At 47.0% G+C, this 13,079-nt stretch overlaps 1 protein-coding gene across 1 annotated transcript in view; it reads right to left on the bottom strand.

The window, feature by feature from the left end:
- The window catches only part of ANK1 (ankyrin 1), a 164,180-nt gene that overhangs the window by 79,268 nt on the left and 71,833 nt on the right, over nt 1-13,079 (bottom strand). The window contains exons 4-10 of the mRNA XM_064272784.1: nt 9,660-9,758; nt 8,680-8,778; nt 7,394-7,579; nt 6,101-6,199; nt 5,466-5,564; nt 5,056-5,154; nt 1,373-1,570 (exon numbers count right to left, since the gene is read on the bottom strand). Coding sequence (XP_064128854.1) covers nt 1,373-1,570; nt 5,056-5,154; nt 5,466-5,564; nt 6,101-6,199; nt 7,394-7,579; nt 8,680-8,778; nt 9,660-9,758 — 879 coding nt within the window. The remainder of the gene's footprint in view (nt 1-1,372; nt 1,571-5,055; nt 5,155-5,465; nt 5,565-6,100; nt 6,200-7,393; nt 7,580-8,679; nt 8,779-9,659; nt 9,759-13,079) is intronic.

Raw genomic sequence — 13,079 nt, 5'->3', positions numbered from 1 at the left:
GGATGCATCAAAACAAACTGTTGTTTAAAGTTACCTTAGGGAGAAATTTACAATAAAGAGTACTCGTGTGACGCAGATCACATTCCCTCCTCTCCAAAACCACTTACGGTTTTAGTAAAATGGATCTCTATATCTGCTCTGCTCTTGGAAACCCTGGTGGTGTAGTGGTTAAGTGCTATGGCTGCTAACCCAAAGGTCGGCAGTTCGAATCCACCAGGTGCTCCTTGGAAAACCTCTGGGGCAGTTCTACTGTGTGCTATAAGGTCACTATCAGTCGGAACTGACTTGACAGCAATGGATTTATTTTTGGTTTTGGCTCTGCTCTAAAATGATATACTGGAATGTAAACTCCATGAGGGCAGGATTTTATTTGCTTGTTTTTACTACTTTATGCCCATAGGACAGGTTTTCAAGTCTGGAGACATTTTTGATTATTACAACTTGGGGTGGGGGGTACTGTTGGCATCTAGTGTATGGAAGCCAGAGATGCTACAAATTTTCCGACACTGCACAGGGCAGCCCCTTACAGTAAAGAATTATCAGGCCCAAAGGGTCAGCTGCACCCAGGTTGAGAAACCCTGCCACAGAACAGTGCCTGCCAGGCGGTAAATTCTCAATGAAAGCTTCTCGAATGAATGAATGAATGAGCTATCCTCTGCCATCCCCAGAGGATATCCTGCCCCTCAATTTTCCTCCTCTGTGAATGGCCAGGGGGACGTGGTGTGTCATAGGTATGCTCTGTGCAGAGCTCCCGGCCCACCACAGCCTGGAAGACCCTGGGAGCCCCTGGCCTGGGGAGGTGGGAACGGAACCATAGCCACAGGAGAGAACTTAGGTCTAAACTCACCTTTCTATGAGTGCCATGAAACTGTCAACTGAAAGCCCTTCTAAAGAGGAAGCATGTTTACCTCAGGCCACTTTAGTCACCCCAAAGCAGGTAAAAAAGCCAGATTGCCTCTAATAACTCTCTGCCCCTGAACTCCCGGCCTAGCTCAGTCTGGAGAGGTAGCCCCATCCCACATACATTGCCTTCTGAGTCAGGTCTCTGGGCCCAAACTACCCTTGACCTCATCCTGTTACCATGGAGGTCATGGTCACTGGGTGCAAGAGGTAACACCCAGCTGGAAGTGGAGCAGAGTGCGGAAGGGTGAGTAAACTCCAAGCTATTACCCTGTGTCTGCACTATCCCGCCTCTTGATCTAAGCAGGTGCTAACACCTTCGAGGCCCTGAATCTTTGGACCAGTGTCAGGTGCGAGCTGTTGACTTTTCCTTGAGGCTCAGTCATTCACCTCAGGTCCTATCCCCCTCTGCCCACACCCCTCCGCACTTTCTCCAACAACTCCCCGCCCCACGCCCCCCCACCCCACTCACCAGGGCTCTGGAGTTTGGTTTGGCCCCTTTATCCAAAAGGACCTTGGCCACTCTATGATGACCGCAGTGGGCTGCCACGTGAAGTGGAGTCAGGTGGTCCAGAGTGATGTCGTCTATTTCTGCGTTGTATTGCAATAGAAGTCGAACACAGTCAAGATGGTCTCCCTGAGCCGCCATGTGAATTGGGGACAAGCCGTTCTACATGAGGAGGGAAAAACAAGCAATCACAAAGGCTTCTGGGGGCAGAACATGGAAATGCAGGACGATGATTCAACCTCACTGCCTCCTTCTTCCCTACGTGACGCTTCCACGTGGCACGTGAGAGAGCTTGGTTCATTCAGACCTCCGCGATCTTGCTGGTCTCTTTGATGGCAAATATTCTCCTTTCTACCCAGCCAAATCCCCAGAGCCAGCTCCAGCCAGGCCCATCCTTTCTGTGAAAGCTCCCCAGACCACCCCAGGCTCTTGAGGGCTTTTATATTTTACCATCACCACTTATTCATGCATCTGCCTAATTGCCCTCGTGTTAATTTTTTCAGGTGTGTGTATCTCCTCTCCTTACTTACAAGTTTCGTAAGATCAGTGACTGTACCTAATATCTCTTACACGTAACACTCATCACGCAGAGGCGTATTGAGCAGGGGCCGAGCGTAAGTCCTAGGGGCCACCGGTGGCGTCACTACGGGGCTGCAAGGGGGTGTGGACCACACCAGGTGACGCTGTCAGAGGGGGTGACACCAGGTGGCCCAGAGATACGTCCAGAACCAAATTATGCAGGACTAGAGCTGCTCCAGAAAGCCCATACCCACTTCAGCCACGTTTAGGCGCTGCTCTCTGTTGCCGACGCTCTCGGTGTCTGGGTGTCTGTTGGGATGATTCACCCACCTGGAGTTGCCGCTCTGGCCACCACTACCACTGCCCGGCCACCCCTAGAGCCATCCTGTCAGCCTGTCTGCCAGCTGCCTGGGAAGCGGGCCGGTGGGAAATCGTGGCATTTTCATTGCTGCTATTAATGTCTATTCATCTTGAAATTTGGAGGGGGGGTTGCAATTTAGAGATTGCCTCTCGCACTTGTTACCCTCCCTACAACCCTGACAGAAACCAAAAAACCAAATCCATTGCCATCGAGCTGATTCCGACTCATAGTGACCCTCTGGGACAGAGTAGAACTGCCCCACAGGGTTTCCAAGGAGCGGCTGGTGGATTTGAACTGCCGACTGTTTGGTTAGCAGCCTGAGCTCTTAACCACTTCACCACCAGAGCTCCAATGTGGTTTTGAAGGAATGAGTGACAATGAAATAGAATTTGTATCTAAATCCCTCTGCTCTTTGCCCCTAACAAATGCGCATCACTCAAAAAATTCTTGTAAGGATTCTCACTGTTTCTTAGACAGCAATTTGTTAAAAAAAAAAAAAAATTAAACACAGAGGAGACTCAGTCACTCATTCAAACATTAATTCAACAAACATTTATTAAGTGATCGATGTGCACCAGGATGGGTTAAGCTCTGGGGAAACAGAATAGAATAAGACATAATCCTTGACCTTAGAAAACTTACAAATAAGTAGGTAAGAGACTGAGTCCCCGGGTGGTGCAAACAGTTAACACAATTGGCTGCTAACCGAAAAGTTGTAGGCTTGAGTCCTCTCACTGGTGCCTCTGAAGAAAGTCCTGCTGAGCTACTTCAGAAAAATCAGCCACTGAAAACCCTACGGAGCACAGTTCTATTTTGATACATATGGGGTCACCTGGAGTTGGAATTGCCTCAACAGTAACTGGTTAGGTAATAGATGTGAAAACAGGTAAGTTGTTGCCATTCAGTGTGATAGCATAAGGTAAGAGCATAATCAAAGCGCAGAGGTGCCCAAAGGAGGAAAGAGTCACTGAGGAAGGAGGAACATGGTGAGCACGTTTCCTGGAGGAGGTGACACCTATGCTAGGTCTTGACTGGAGCTGAATGGAAGTTCACCAGGCAGTCAAAAGGGAAGAACAACCCAGGGAAGGGACTAGCATGTGCGAGGCTACAGAGGCAGCAATCCTAGGGGTACTCGGGGACCTCTATAGGGTTTAACACGCAGGAGGGTAAGGTGTGATAGGAAGCATGGAGCTGGGGCTGGAGAGGAAGGTAGCAGCCGCACCATGCAAGCCATATAAGCTAAGGAACTCGGACCTGGAGTTTTATTTAGAAAGTGAAGATGGAGAGAAGGATTCTCAACAAGGAAGAAACACAATCAGGCTGGATCACCACTAACGGTGGTAACCACTCATTGCAATTTAAAAAGGTCAGGCCATATTTCCCAACTGTCTGAAACGTTGAAAGTTCTCAGTAAAGAATTTGCATAAATATCCTTTTCAGCCCCATTTTAATAATTTGGATAATACAAATTCTTTAATAACTTAGGAACATTTACGTCAGTTTAAATACAGAGTCTCTGTGGAAAAAATTTGAGAATTGCCTGACCTAATATTATAATTGGTTATAGCAGTTCTATCTTCATTTATCCAAGGACTTTTGCTTATATGTACTTCTAAAGACATTATCTCGTGTTTAACACGACTATCCCAACAATCCTAGCAAAGAGGGGTAGAGCTTTCCAGTTGAGGAAATCGAGGTACAGAGAGAGTGAGAGGCATGCTCAAAGTCGCACAGCAAATTGGCAGTGGATGGAGGCTTAAATGCAAAATGAACTGGGTTAGTGGGTGATATGGTTCTGCTCTGCACCTATGGGGTCACCATGAGTTGGAATGGACTGGACGGCAACTATCAACAACAACAACAAATCAACACCTAACACGTACACACACGAAAGGGCCAGCCTGGGTGTGTGAATCACATCCCAAATTAAAGATAACTGTATAGATGACTCAGATGATCCTTGGTCAGGAAATAAATTAGACTGTGCTGCAATTTTACGACAGGGAGCAGTTCACAGACAACCTCCACAGTGGTTGCGAATGGGCTTGGTTTCTGCCTTGCTGTACTTGGCATGTCTTCTAAATTCACCCCAAAGAATGGGGCAGAGGGCTTGGAGAAGGTGTAAGTAGCATTGTGTGGTCTGACAGTTGTAACCGAAAAAGACTCAAGACCTCACATGAGAACTGAAGGATCGGTCTTTGCTTTGGTGCTTGAGAAGACATTTTTTGTTTTGTTTGATTTACTTCACTCCATCCTAGCCCACACCCCTAAGATTTCTCAGAGTGTCTGTTTCCTTTCACACCCTAGGCAGCTCTGGAGGCCTGTCTTTTCTAGAGCCAGGATAAAAGAGATAGGGGTTGATCAAGATCAGTGATTTGCAAACTACACCCCCAGGCCAATCTGGCCCGCCATCTATGTTCGTGAATGAAGTTTGATTGGAACACTGCCGCTAGCTCACATATCGTCTTCGGCTGCATTCCAATTACAATGGCACAGCCGAATCCTTGAAACAGAGACTGTGGCCTACAAAGACTAAAATATTTAATAACTGGCCCTTTAGAGAAAAAAGCATGCTAACCTTGATCTAGATAACAATTAGAATTCTATTCAGCGCTCTCCAGTGTGACAGCATTGTGGTTAAGGTTACATGCACTATCCCATTAAGTAGCATTATCACCTCCATTTTAGAGAAATGGGATTTGATCCCAGGTCTGTCTGACTTGGAGCCCTGCCTCAAAGACACCCCTGACAGGAAGGAGGCACACACCTTGGTTTTGGCCTGGATGGTCGCCCCGTGGTCTAGCAGGATCTCTGAGATGTGGACATGCCCATTCCGAGCTGCACAGTGGAGAGGTGTCAATCCGTCCTTTAAAAGACATAGTCAGAAAGAGAAAGCCTGAGAGGCAATTATCTGAGGCCATTTGGAGAGAAGGCGGCCTGCAGCAAGCATTGTTCCCAGCCCAGGGGAAGCTTTCGGCTGTTTCCTTGAGGACCAGCGCACCTTCGGCCCGGTATCACTCTTCTCTCCCCCTGCACTCTGGCAACTGCTGCAGGCTGCTCTGGAGCCTGGTGGTGCATCCCTAATTAGGTCACTGAGAGCCCCCACCCCCCTCCTTGTGAGCCTCCTGAAGACAGCACTCCCTCCCCGGCCTTCCCACCAAGCTTGCTGGCACCTACTTTGGTCCTTGTTTCTTTCTCGGCCTTCCAGTCCAGCAGGAGCCGCACCATGTTCACGTTGCCCCTGCGGGAAGCAATGTGCAGCGGCGTGATGCCATTCTGGGGGGGGAGATATAGAGAGCAGTCAGGTTCTCGTACCCTTCTCTTGAATGCAGCCGCTGCGCACCCCACTGCCCATGTCCCTTCCTGCCCCCCAGTGTTGCAGCCGCTGCAGTACAAGCAGCCACTTTAAGCCTACAGTGAGGGCATTCCTCACCTAAGAAAATATTTCACAACCTGCAGGAACATAACAGCATAGTAGTTCATCACACCAAGTTGGCCAAGTCCAGGTCTCCCAGAGTAAATGTAACTGACTGGAAGAAGGCCAGCTACTTGAAAACCAACACCCTCTCCAGGTTTCCCATCTCTAGAATGGGCAAGTATGGTTCAGTGCTTTCTCAAGACAACGTGGGTGAAATCTGAGGCAGATGGCCAGAAACCTGTCCACAAGAAGCCTGAACAGACACCAGGCTATTTTGCCCACAGGCATTTTTCTAGTAATGACGAAATTTATGGTACCAAAGTGAGAAGTAGGAGCAACTAGGTTCTAGACAACCCCTGGCCAGCGTGTAGGACAACCTGCTAGATGGCATTACCTGTGGCGTGAAGTTGACATTGGCTCCCCTGTTGAGGAGTAACTGGGCCATGTTGAGGTTCTCATAGTGAGCTGCAATGTGGAGTGGGGTAAATCCCGTCTGGAGCACAAGACAGAGTGAAGAAAAAAAAATTGTCATATGTGATTTACAGTCATTTCTGTCTCAGAATCAGCCCAGGGAATCTGAAAAAATTGGTAGGACAAGGGGACCCTATATATAAAGCAAATTTTGACTGATGGGAACACTTGCTGAAGGGATTAAGAGATACTTTGTGGCAAGTTGCATTCAAAAGCTAGGTACCACCTCTGGGTGACCCCCATAATTTGTCTCATTGTTCATGTGGACAAACCATGGACTAGGATTACCTCAAATTCTGTAGGGCCCATTCACTTGAATGATAATTTATGAAGAGATTTTAGTTAATTGATGAAAAGTGCTATGTGGTCCATGATCTTAATTCTAGGGATTGTTTTAGCCACCCCCCTCCCCGCCACCAAATGGTCTGGTGACTCAGCTGGCTGGCCAAAGGCAAACCCTTGACCTTTTATTGGGTCCAGTCCCATCATTCTGTTCCATAACCTCAGATCATGCCTAACCCCAGTCAACCGTACTCCAGAGAAACCCAGTGGGGTGGGGGCAAAGGACTATGCAAATAACTCTATGCTAATCCTTTCCCATCAAAAGATACATAATTAACACTCTGAGCTTACAGAATCAACACTCTACTGCCTCAAAATATCAGACCGTGCTTTCAGACAACTAACCGTTCAAGCCCTCTGGGGAACCCTTTCTCCACAGGCCAGTACCTCTGCAGTCTCATTTCCACGTGTGGGGACACCTCCCTCCACCAGGGGGCAGCCAGGTGAAGACAGCAGCGATGAAATTAAAAAACACCACCTTCTGGGATCTCAACGGCAGTGGGTTGGGTTATTTCTGGGATTCCAAAGTTTCCCTCTGGCCGCAGACTCACCCTGTCCTCTCTGGACACTTTCCTGGATGACCGGAAGTAACAAGAACCTTTCCTGCTTCTTGCCAAGAACACTACTCTCAGAGTTCACCAGCAATTTAAAGTGGGCCTGTCCAGCGTGGCTTTTCTATGTTCTGAATGGAAACCTGAAGGCATGGTGTGCTCAGTTTGCACAACTGGCACCATCTATGGTCTGGGTTAATACCTGCTGGAGTTTCTTATACTGTTCTTGGGAAACTGTTGGGACTGGATGGTGCTCTCTAACCCATGGGTTTCCGTGATCCAGGCCCTAGAGTTTTCCTTGTCCTCCGCTGAGCTGCCCTCACCTTGGAAAGCACATCCGGGTTGGGGTCGTTCTGCAGAAGCACCGCAGCTGTCCGGGTGTCGTCATTGCGGGCCGCAATGTGCAGGGCGGGGAGGCGCACCTTCCCTTTCGTCCCGTAGTTGATGAGGTGTGCCACCACGTTCTCGTGGCCCTGCTGCAGAGCCACAGCGAGGGGAGTGAAGCCGTCCTGGCCAGAAGAGAGGAAAGATAGATGTGCTCTGACTATATCTGACCACTCGCTGTCCTCAAAACAGGACACACACTTTCACACCTTAGGGCTCTTGCTCAGAACAGGCCCTCAACCTGAAATGACCTCCCTCCAACTCTCTGCTCTTCGAATTACTCTTTATCCTTCAAGCTCAGCTTAAATGCCACCTCCTTCCCGAAACCTTGATTGACCCCACTTTCCTTCTCTGCCATCTTACACAGCCTTCCTGTGATTTTTCTTTAGAACGTATTTTTCAATTGTTTGTATATTTATGTTATTATATACAATCTTTATAATTGCTTCCAGTCTGACTGAGTGCTTTGAGAAACTTTTTGTTTCTTTGCCTACCCTCCCTCTTACCCCAACTACTGGTGCCCCGGTAGTGCCTTGAACATGAAAGATTATTATTAATTCACTTCACAAATATTACTGGACACCTACCAAATACTAGTACCATGCTAGGCATGGAGGATTCTATTATGAGCTATTATGATCAGTCCCCTCAGCTGTTTACTGAGGGACACAGGACCCCATGAACTCATGAAGCAGAATAACAGTCATGTAATCATTGAGTCTTACAATTAAGAGTCAAGAGAAGCCTTAGCCGTGATCTAGTCCAATTTCATTATTTCACCAGTGAGGAAACTTATTAGAGGTAAAGATAAGAAACTCAAGATTAGAGCTAAACTGACTTGTCCAAGGGTGTACAGTGGGTCCATGGCAAGTGCCTTTTTCATTAAGAACCAAGACAGACTTGTCAACCACACACACATACACAGACTCCTGTCAAGTCTTAAATGTTGCTGATAGTGGGAATGACATAGTAGACCCTGATGTAATTTCTTTGGTATGTGCCTGGGCATTCCCCAAGACACATGACTTTGTCTCATACTCCTCTGCACAGCCCTACAGCACCCAGGATTAGTGCAGTGATCTGAAGGTAGAGGGCACTCCAGAAGGTCTACACTGATCACAACACGATGCATCTCCAGCCAGGTCCCTGGAAGCTACTGCTCAGCAACAATGGTTGTCCACCTAGGAGACTTCCGGTGGTGAGGCCATTTTTCTGAGGTACTCACTTCTGTGGCTACATTCTGATTAGCTCCATTTTCCAGTAAAAACTTAACTACTTCCAGGTGATTCTCTTGTGCTGCCATGTACAGTGGTGTAAAGCCCTTCTGTAAACCACAGAGAAAAAAAAAAAAAAATGGAAGAGTCATGAAAATCCATCCGCAATAGTGAAAGATGCTAAAACTGGCATAGAACTCTCTAAACTTGAGGACAGCTCTCTTTTCATCCTATTTTCACCTAGCCTATGGGGCAACGTCTCCACCCATATCTCCTATTGTAAAAACTCATTGTCGTGCAGAAATAGCTTCGTAGGATTATTGCACAAGGCCACAACGTGGAGATGACACTCCATGAAGTCTGCGTTTCTGTCCCTTACAAGCTTCAGTCAGCCTCTTTGGTGCTCTCGCTCCCCTCCATTTCTACACCCTCCTTCATGGCCCCCTCCCCCACACACATACGCAGAGTTTCTCTCCCTTAATGAGCCTCAATTCAATGTGTATTTGGCTGGTCTACTGAACAGAGATGCAGTCCACAATGACCCAACCCCATCATGCTTAGAATATGTAGTCAAAGCATGAAGAAATAATAAAAGAATGGCTTCATCACTGCTTGGAGTCCCTGGTTGGTGGTGCAAATGGTCAATGTGCTTGGCTACTAACCAAAAGATTGAAGGTTCAAGTCTACCCAGAGGTGCCTTAGAAGAAAGGCTTGGTGACCTACTTCCAAAATAATCCACCATTGAAAACCCTATGGAACACAGTTCTGCTCTGACACACATGGGATCACCATGAGTTAGACTCAACTCAAAGGCTACCGGTTATTGGGTCATCATTGCCTAGAAACATGCTGCTGATAAATCGAGACTCAGCCACACAATGTGTGTGTACTAACGCTGTAGCCAATGTGCCCACTACGTACACGAAAGGAGGAAGTGCAGGTGAAGAAGAAAGGCAAAGCCCTCCAGCCCGGGACCAGACTGAGCCGTTACCTGTGACTGGGCGTTGACATTGGCACCATAGTTGACCAGCTCCCGGACCACCTCATCCTGACCAGCAAGGGCAGCGATGTGCAGGGCGGTGTTCCCTTTCTGAAACACATCAGGGGGAGAAAACAGAGATGGTTTCCATTGGGCCTGCATCATAAATGACTGTCAAACGTGCTCAAGAGTGCCCGGTGGGCAAGGGGGAGCGGCAACAGGCTTTCTTTATGGCTGGATGGGATACAAAACACACGTGTGTGTGCCTGATCCACCACACATCTTGAAATAGTCCTAAAAGCAGAAAGAAGAAAATTCTTTCTGTTCACCATGAAAAATACCCTGAAAGAAAAAAAAAAAATCTTAACACGCTATGTGCTGCATTCAGGTGTCGTGTCCTGTCATTGGCTTGGCAAATGGGCAGCATTTCTCAGGACACACACTGTAATGTTCACCAGGCAAGGTCTAGTCTTCCTTGGACTTTTGGCTCCTCTCAACCTGTAATTCTGCAGGATAATACAGAGCGCTCAGAGAAGCCAGCAGGCACAGGGGGCTTGGCACTCTTGGTGCTGTTACGGGTAACACCCGTGGACAAAAAGGAGGGCCAAAGAGGACAAAGAAAATGAAAATGGAAGAGAGTGAGGGAAGTGGAAAGCAGAAAAGGAAAAGGTAAAAATATGTAAAGATGTTACCCAGACCTATAAAAAAAAAAAAATTTTTTTTTTGGTGTTAAACAAAACTATATAATGTTTTTAGGGAAGAGAAGTAGCAAAGATTTGGTAAATGGGGAAAATAAATAGAATAAAATGAAATAAAAACTGGCAAAGGAAAATAGAAAGATAGAATATTTAAAATGTTAATAAGTAAAATATATGACAAAGGTTTCACCAAATAAGAGAGGAACATCAGAGAGAATAAACACTAGGAGAAAATGAGGTATGTCATTAAGCATTTCAAAGTAAACTTTTGAAGAGATAAGAAGCAGTAACAGAAATGGAGAAAGGGGGCAGGTTCTAAGAAAGTGAGTGCATCGTTCAGGTTTTTTTTTTGCCTGGATTCATCCTGGATGTTTAACGATTCATAGACAGGGTGCTAGACTAGCAGCCTTCATCTGTTTCCAGGATAATGACATCCCTGGCTGGCCAACCATGCTGCCAATCCTCCTTGCCTTCTGCCACGTCCTGGGGCTGGGATGTCAGCACTTTCTCTGAGGGTGGACTGACCAATGGGGCCCGCACTGTCACCCCGTACAGGGAGAGTTGGGCAGTGCTGGATCCACTTGACAGCCTCCATCAAACAAGACAAGTTGGAGAAAATGGAACCATAACTGGATCCATCTGTCTCTATTCTACTTAAGGAGCAGAGAGTTCAAGTAACTCGATTTGATTCTGACTCATAGTGACCCTGTAGGACAGAGTAGAACTGCCCCGTAGAGTTTCCAAGGAGCGCCTGGTAGATTTGAACTGCCGCCCTTTTTGTTAGCAGATGTAGCTCTTAACCACTAAGCCACCAGGGTTTCCCACTTGATTTTAGGTAGTGTATAGTTTTTAACTAAGCTACAGAAACATTATCTGTGCCAGGAAACTTAAGGCCAGACAAGGAGAAACTTGAAAATCAGTCTATACACCGTGGCCATCTGTTAACCAGTTGACCCCATGTGTGTCAGAGTAGAACTGTGCTCCATAGAGTTTTCAATGGCTATGATCTGGAAAAAAGCTCCCTCACTGAGGAGGTAATGGGCAGCACAAGGGACCAAGCTCTGTGGCCACTGGCCACTGCTGCTCCAGCATCCACAGGCAGATGAGGGCACCCTCACCAAAGGTGAGTGCCTGGAAGGGGCCTCATGCCTTTGTTTCTTGCTCTTTAGTAATTCGAGTAATTCAAAGATTCATCTGGACCAGGTAGGAGTTTCCTGTGGGTGGATTCCTGAAGTTGTCTTTTTGATTTCTCCTCAGGACCCACTTAATAAACAAAAGGGTTCTTCCTCAATTATCACACAGAGAGTAAATGCCAGAGATGAACGTACAGGTGCTAATTAATAATTTTTCATAGAAGTACAAAGAGCCTACATTTAGAGGTTTTGGCACTCGGGTCCAATTCACTCCCTGTACCAAGTAGAACTGGGCTGTTGGCACTGTAACCTTCTCTAGAAATCAGGACTCAGAACATCAAGTGGAGTTTTCGTGTCTCCCATTTAGGTGAAGGAGGCATGCTGTGAACATTTTTCTCTTCGTCAAACAAACACTGAGCGGGTGTGTGTCAATCACTGGGCTGAGCACTGGAGACAGATGGGCTCCTAGCCCTCAAGAAGCTCATACCAGATATTTCTTTTCATTTGACCCTTTCTGCCTGAAGTCAAACACATCGGAGTTTCCCTTTTGCCTCTGAGGGGAGGAAGGTGCCCCTGTTTTGGGGAAGTTGGTCAGATGTGGAACCGTGGTTATGGATCTTGGTTCTGGCCACCATCTGCCTCTGGACTGAGACCAGCACTGGTAAGGAATAAGAGCCAAAGGAAAAACCAAAAAAAACAAACCCACTGCCATCGAGTCGATTCTGACTCATAGCGACCCTATAGGACAGAGTAAAACTGCCCCATAGAGTTTCCAAGGAGCACCGTAGCATTTAACCACTATGTCACCAGGGTTTTCAGAGCCAAAGGAAGACCCTGGGAAATGGACCTGCTCTCTCTCTCTCTCTCTCTCTCTCTCTCTCTCTCTCTCACACACACACACACACACACACACTGCAAGGGTCAAGAAAAAGACCTGACCCTGGGTCAGGGGAGTCACAGGGGAAGGCATGGTGAACGCCTGTCTGCTCTGCCTCTCCCTCAGCACGAAGGAACATGCCCTCAAAGGAGGAGGAACAATTACTTAGCTAGTCGTTAATCCATGAACCCAATTTCTCCATTTTCAGGGAGTCACAGAGCCCATGGAACGGAGGATAGTTGAAGTAGGTGCTGAGGGAATCCCAGTCGACAAGGAGAGAGAGAGCTGGAGCCAGAGAGAATGCTTTTCTCCAATGGAAGTGAAAGCCCTCTCCAAGCCAGCCTGCATTATTAACAGCTTTGGTGCTGAGCTCTGGCCTCTGAGGGAGGAGATGGGAGAGTGGGGGAGAGAGACTGCATTCATTTTGTCCTTTTAAAATTTCTAAGCACAGTTTAGGAAAACTATATTGGTTTTGGCTTTTTTTTTTTCCTTTTTTTAAAAAAAAAATCTTTCTCATGCTTGGGAAACCCATTACAACTCCCCAATCTGTTATGAGTCTTCCCTAACCCACGGTTTCCGTCTCTCTCTCTTTTTTTTTTTCTCCTTCTCTCTCTCTCCTTCTGTTTGGTATTCCGAAACCACATTGGCTTATAAAATTTCTATAAATAAAAAGGCTAAACCAAGCGTTCACTTGCAAAATAACAATCAAAATGGGGAAATTCAG

This window comes from Loxodonta africana, chromosome 19, assembly GCF_030014295.1.
Source record: "Loxodonta africana isolate mLoxAfr1 chromosome 19, mLoxAfr1.hap2, whole genome shotgun sequence".
Taxonomy (NCBI): domain Eukaryota; kingdom Metazoa; phylum Chordata; class Mammalia; order Proboscidea; family Elephantidae; genus Loxodonta; species Loxodonta africana.
The sequence above is the reverse complement of the archived record's forward strand: the minus strand, read 5'-3'. Positions and strand labels throughout refer to the sequence as shown.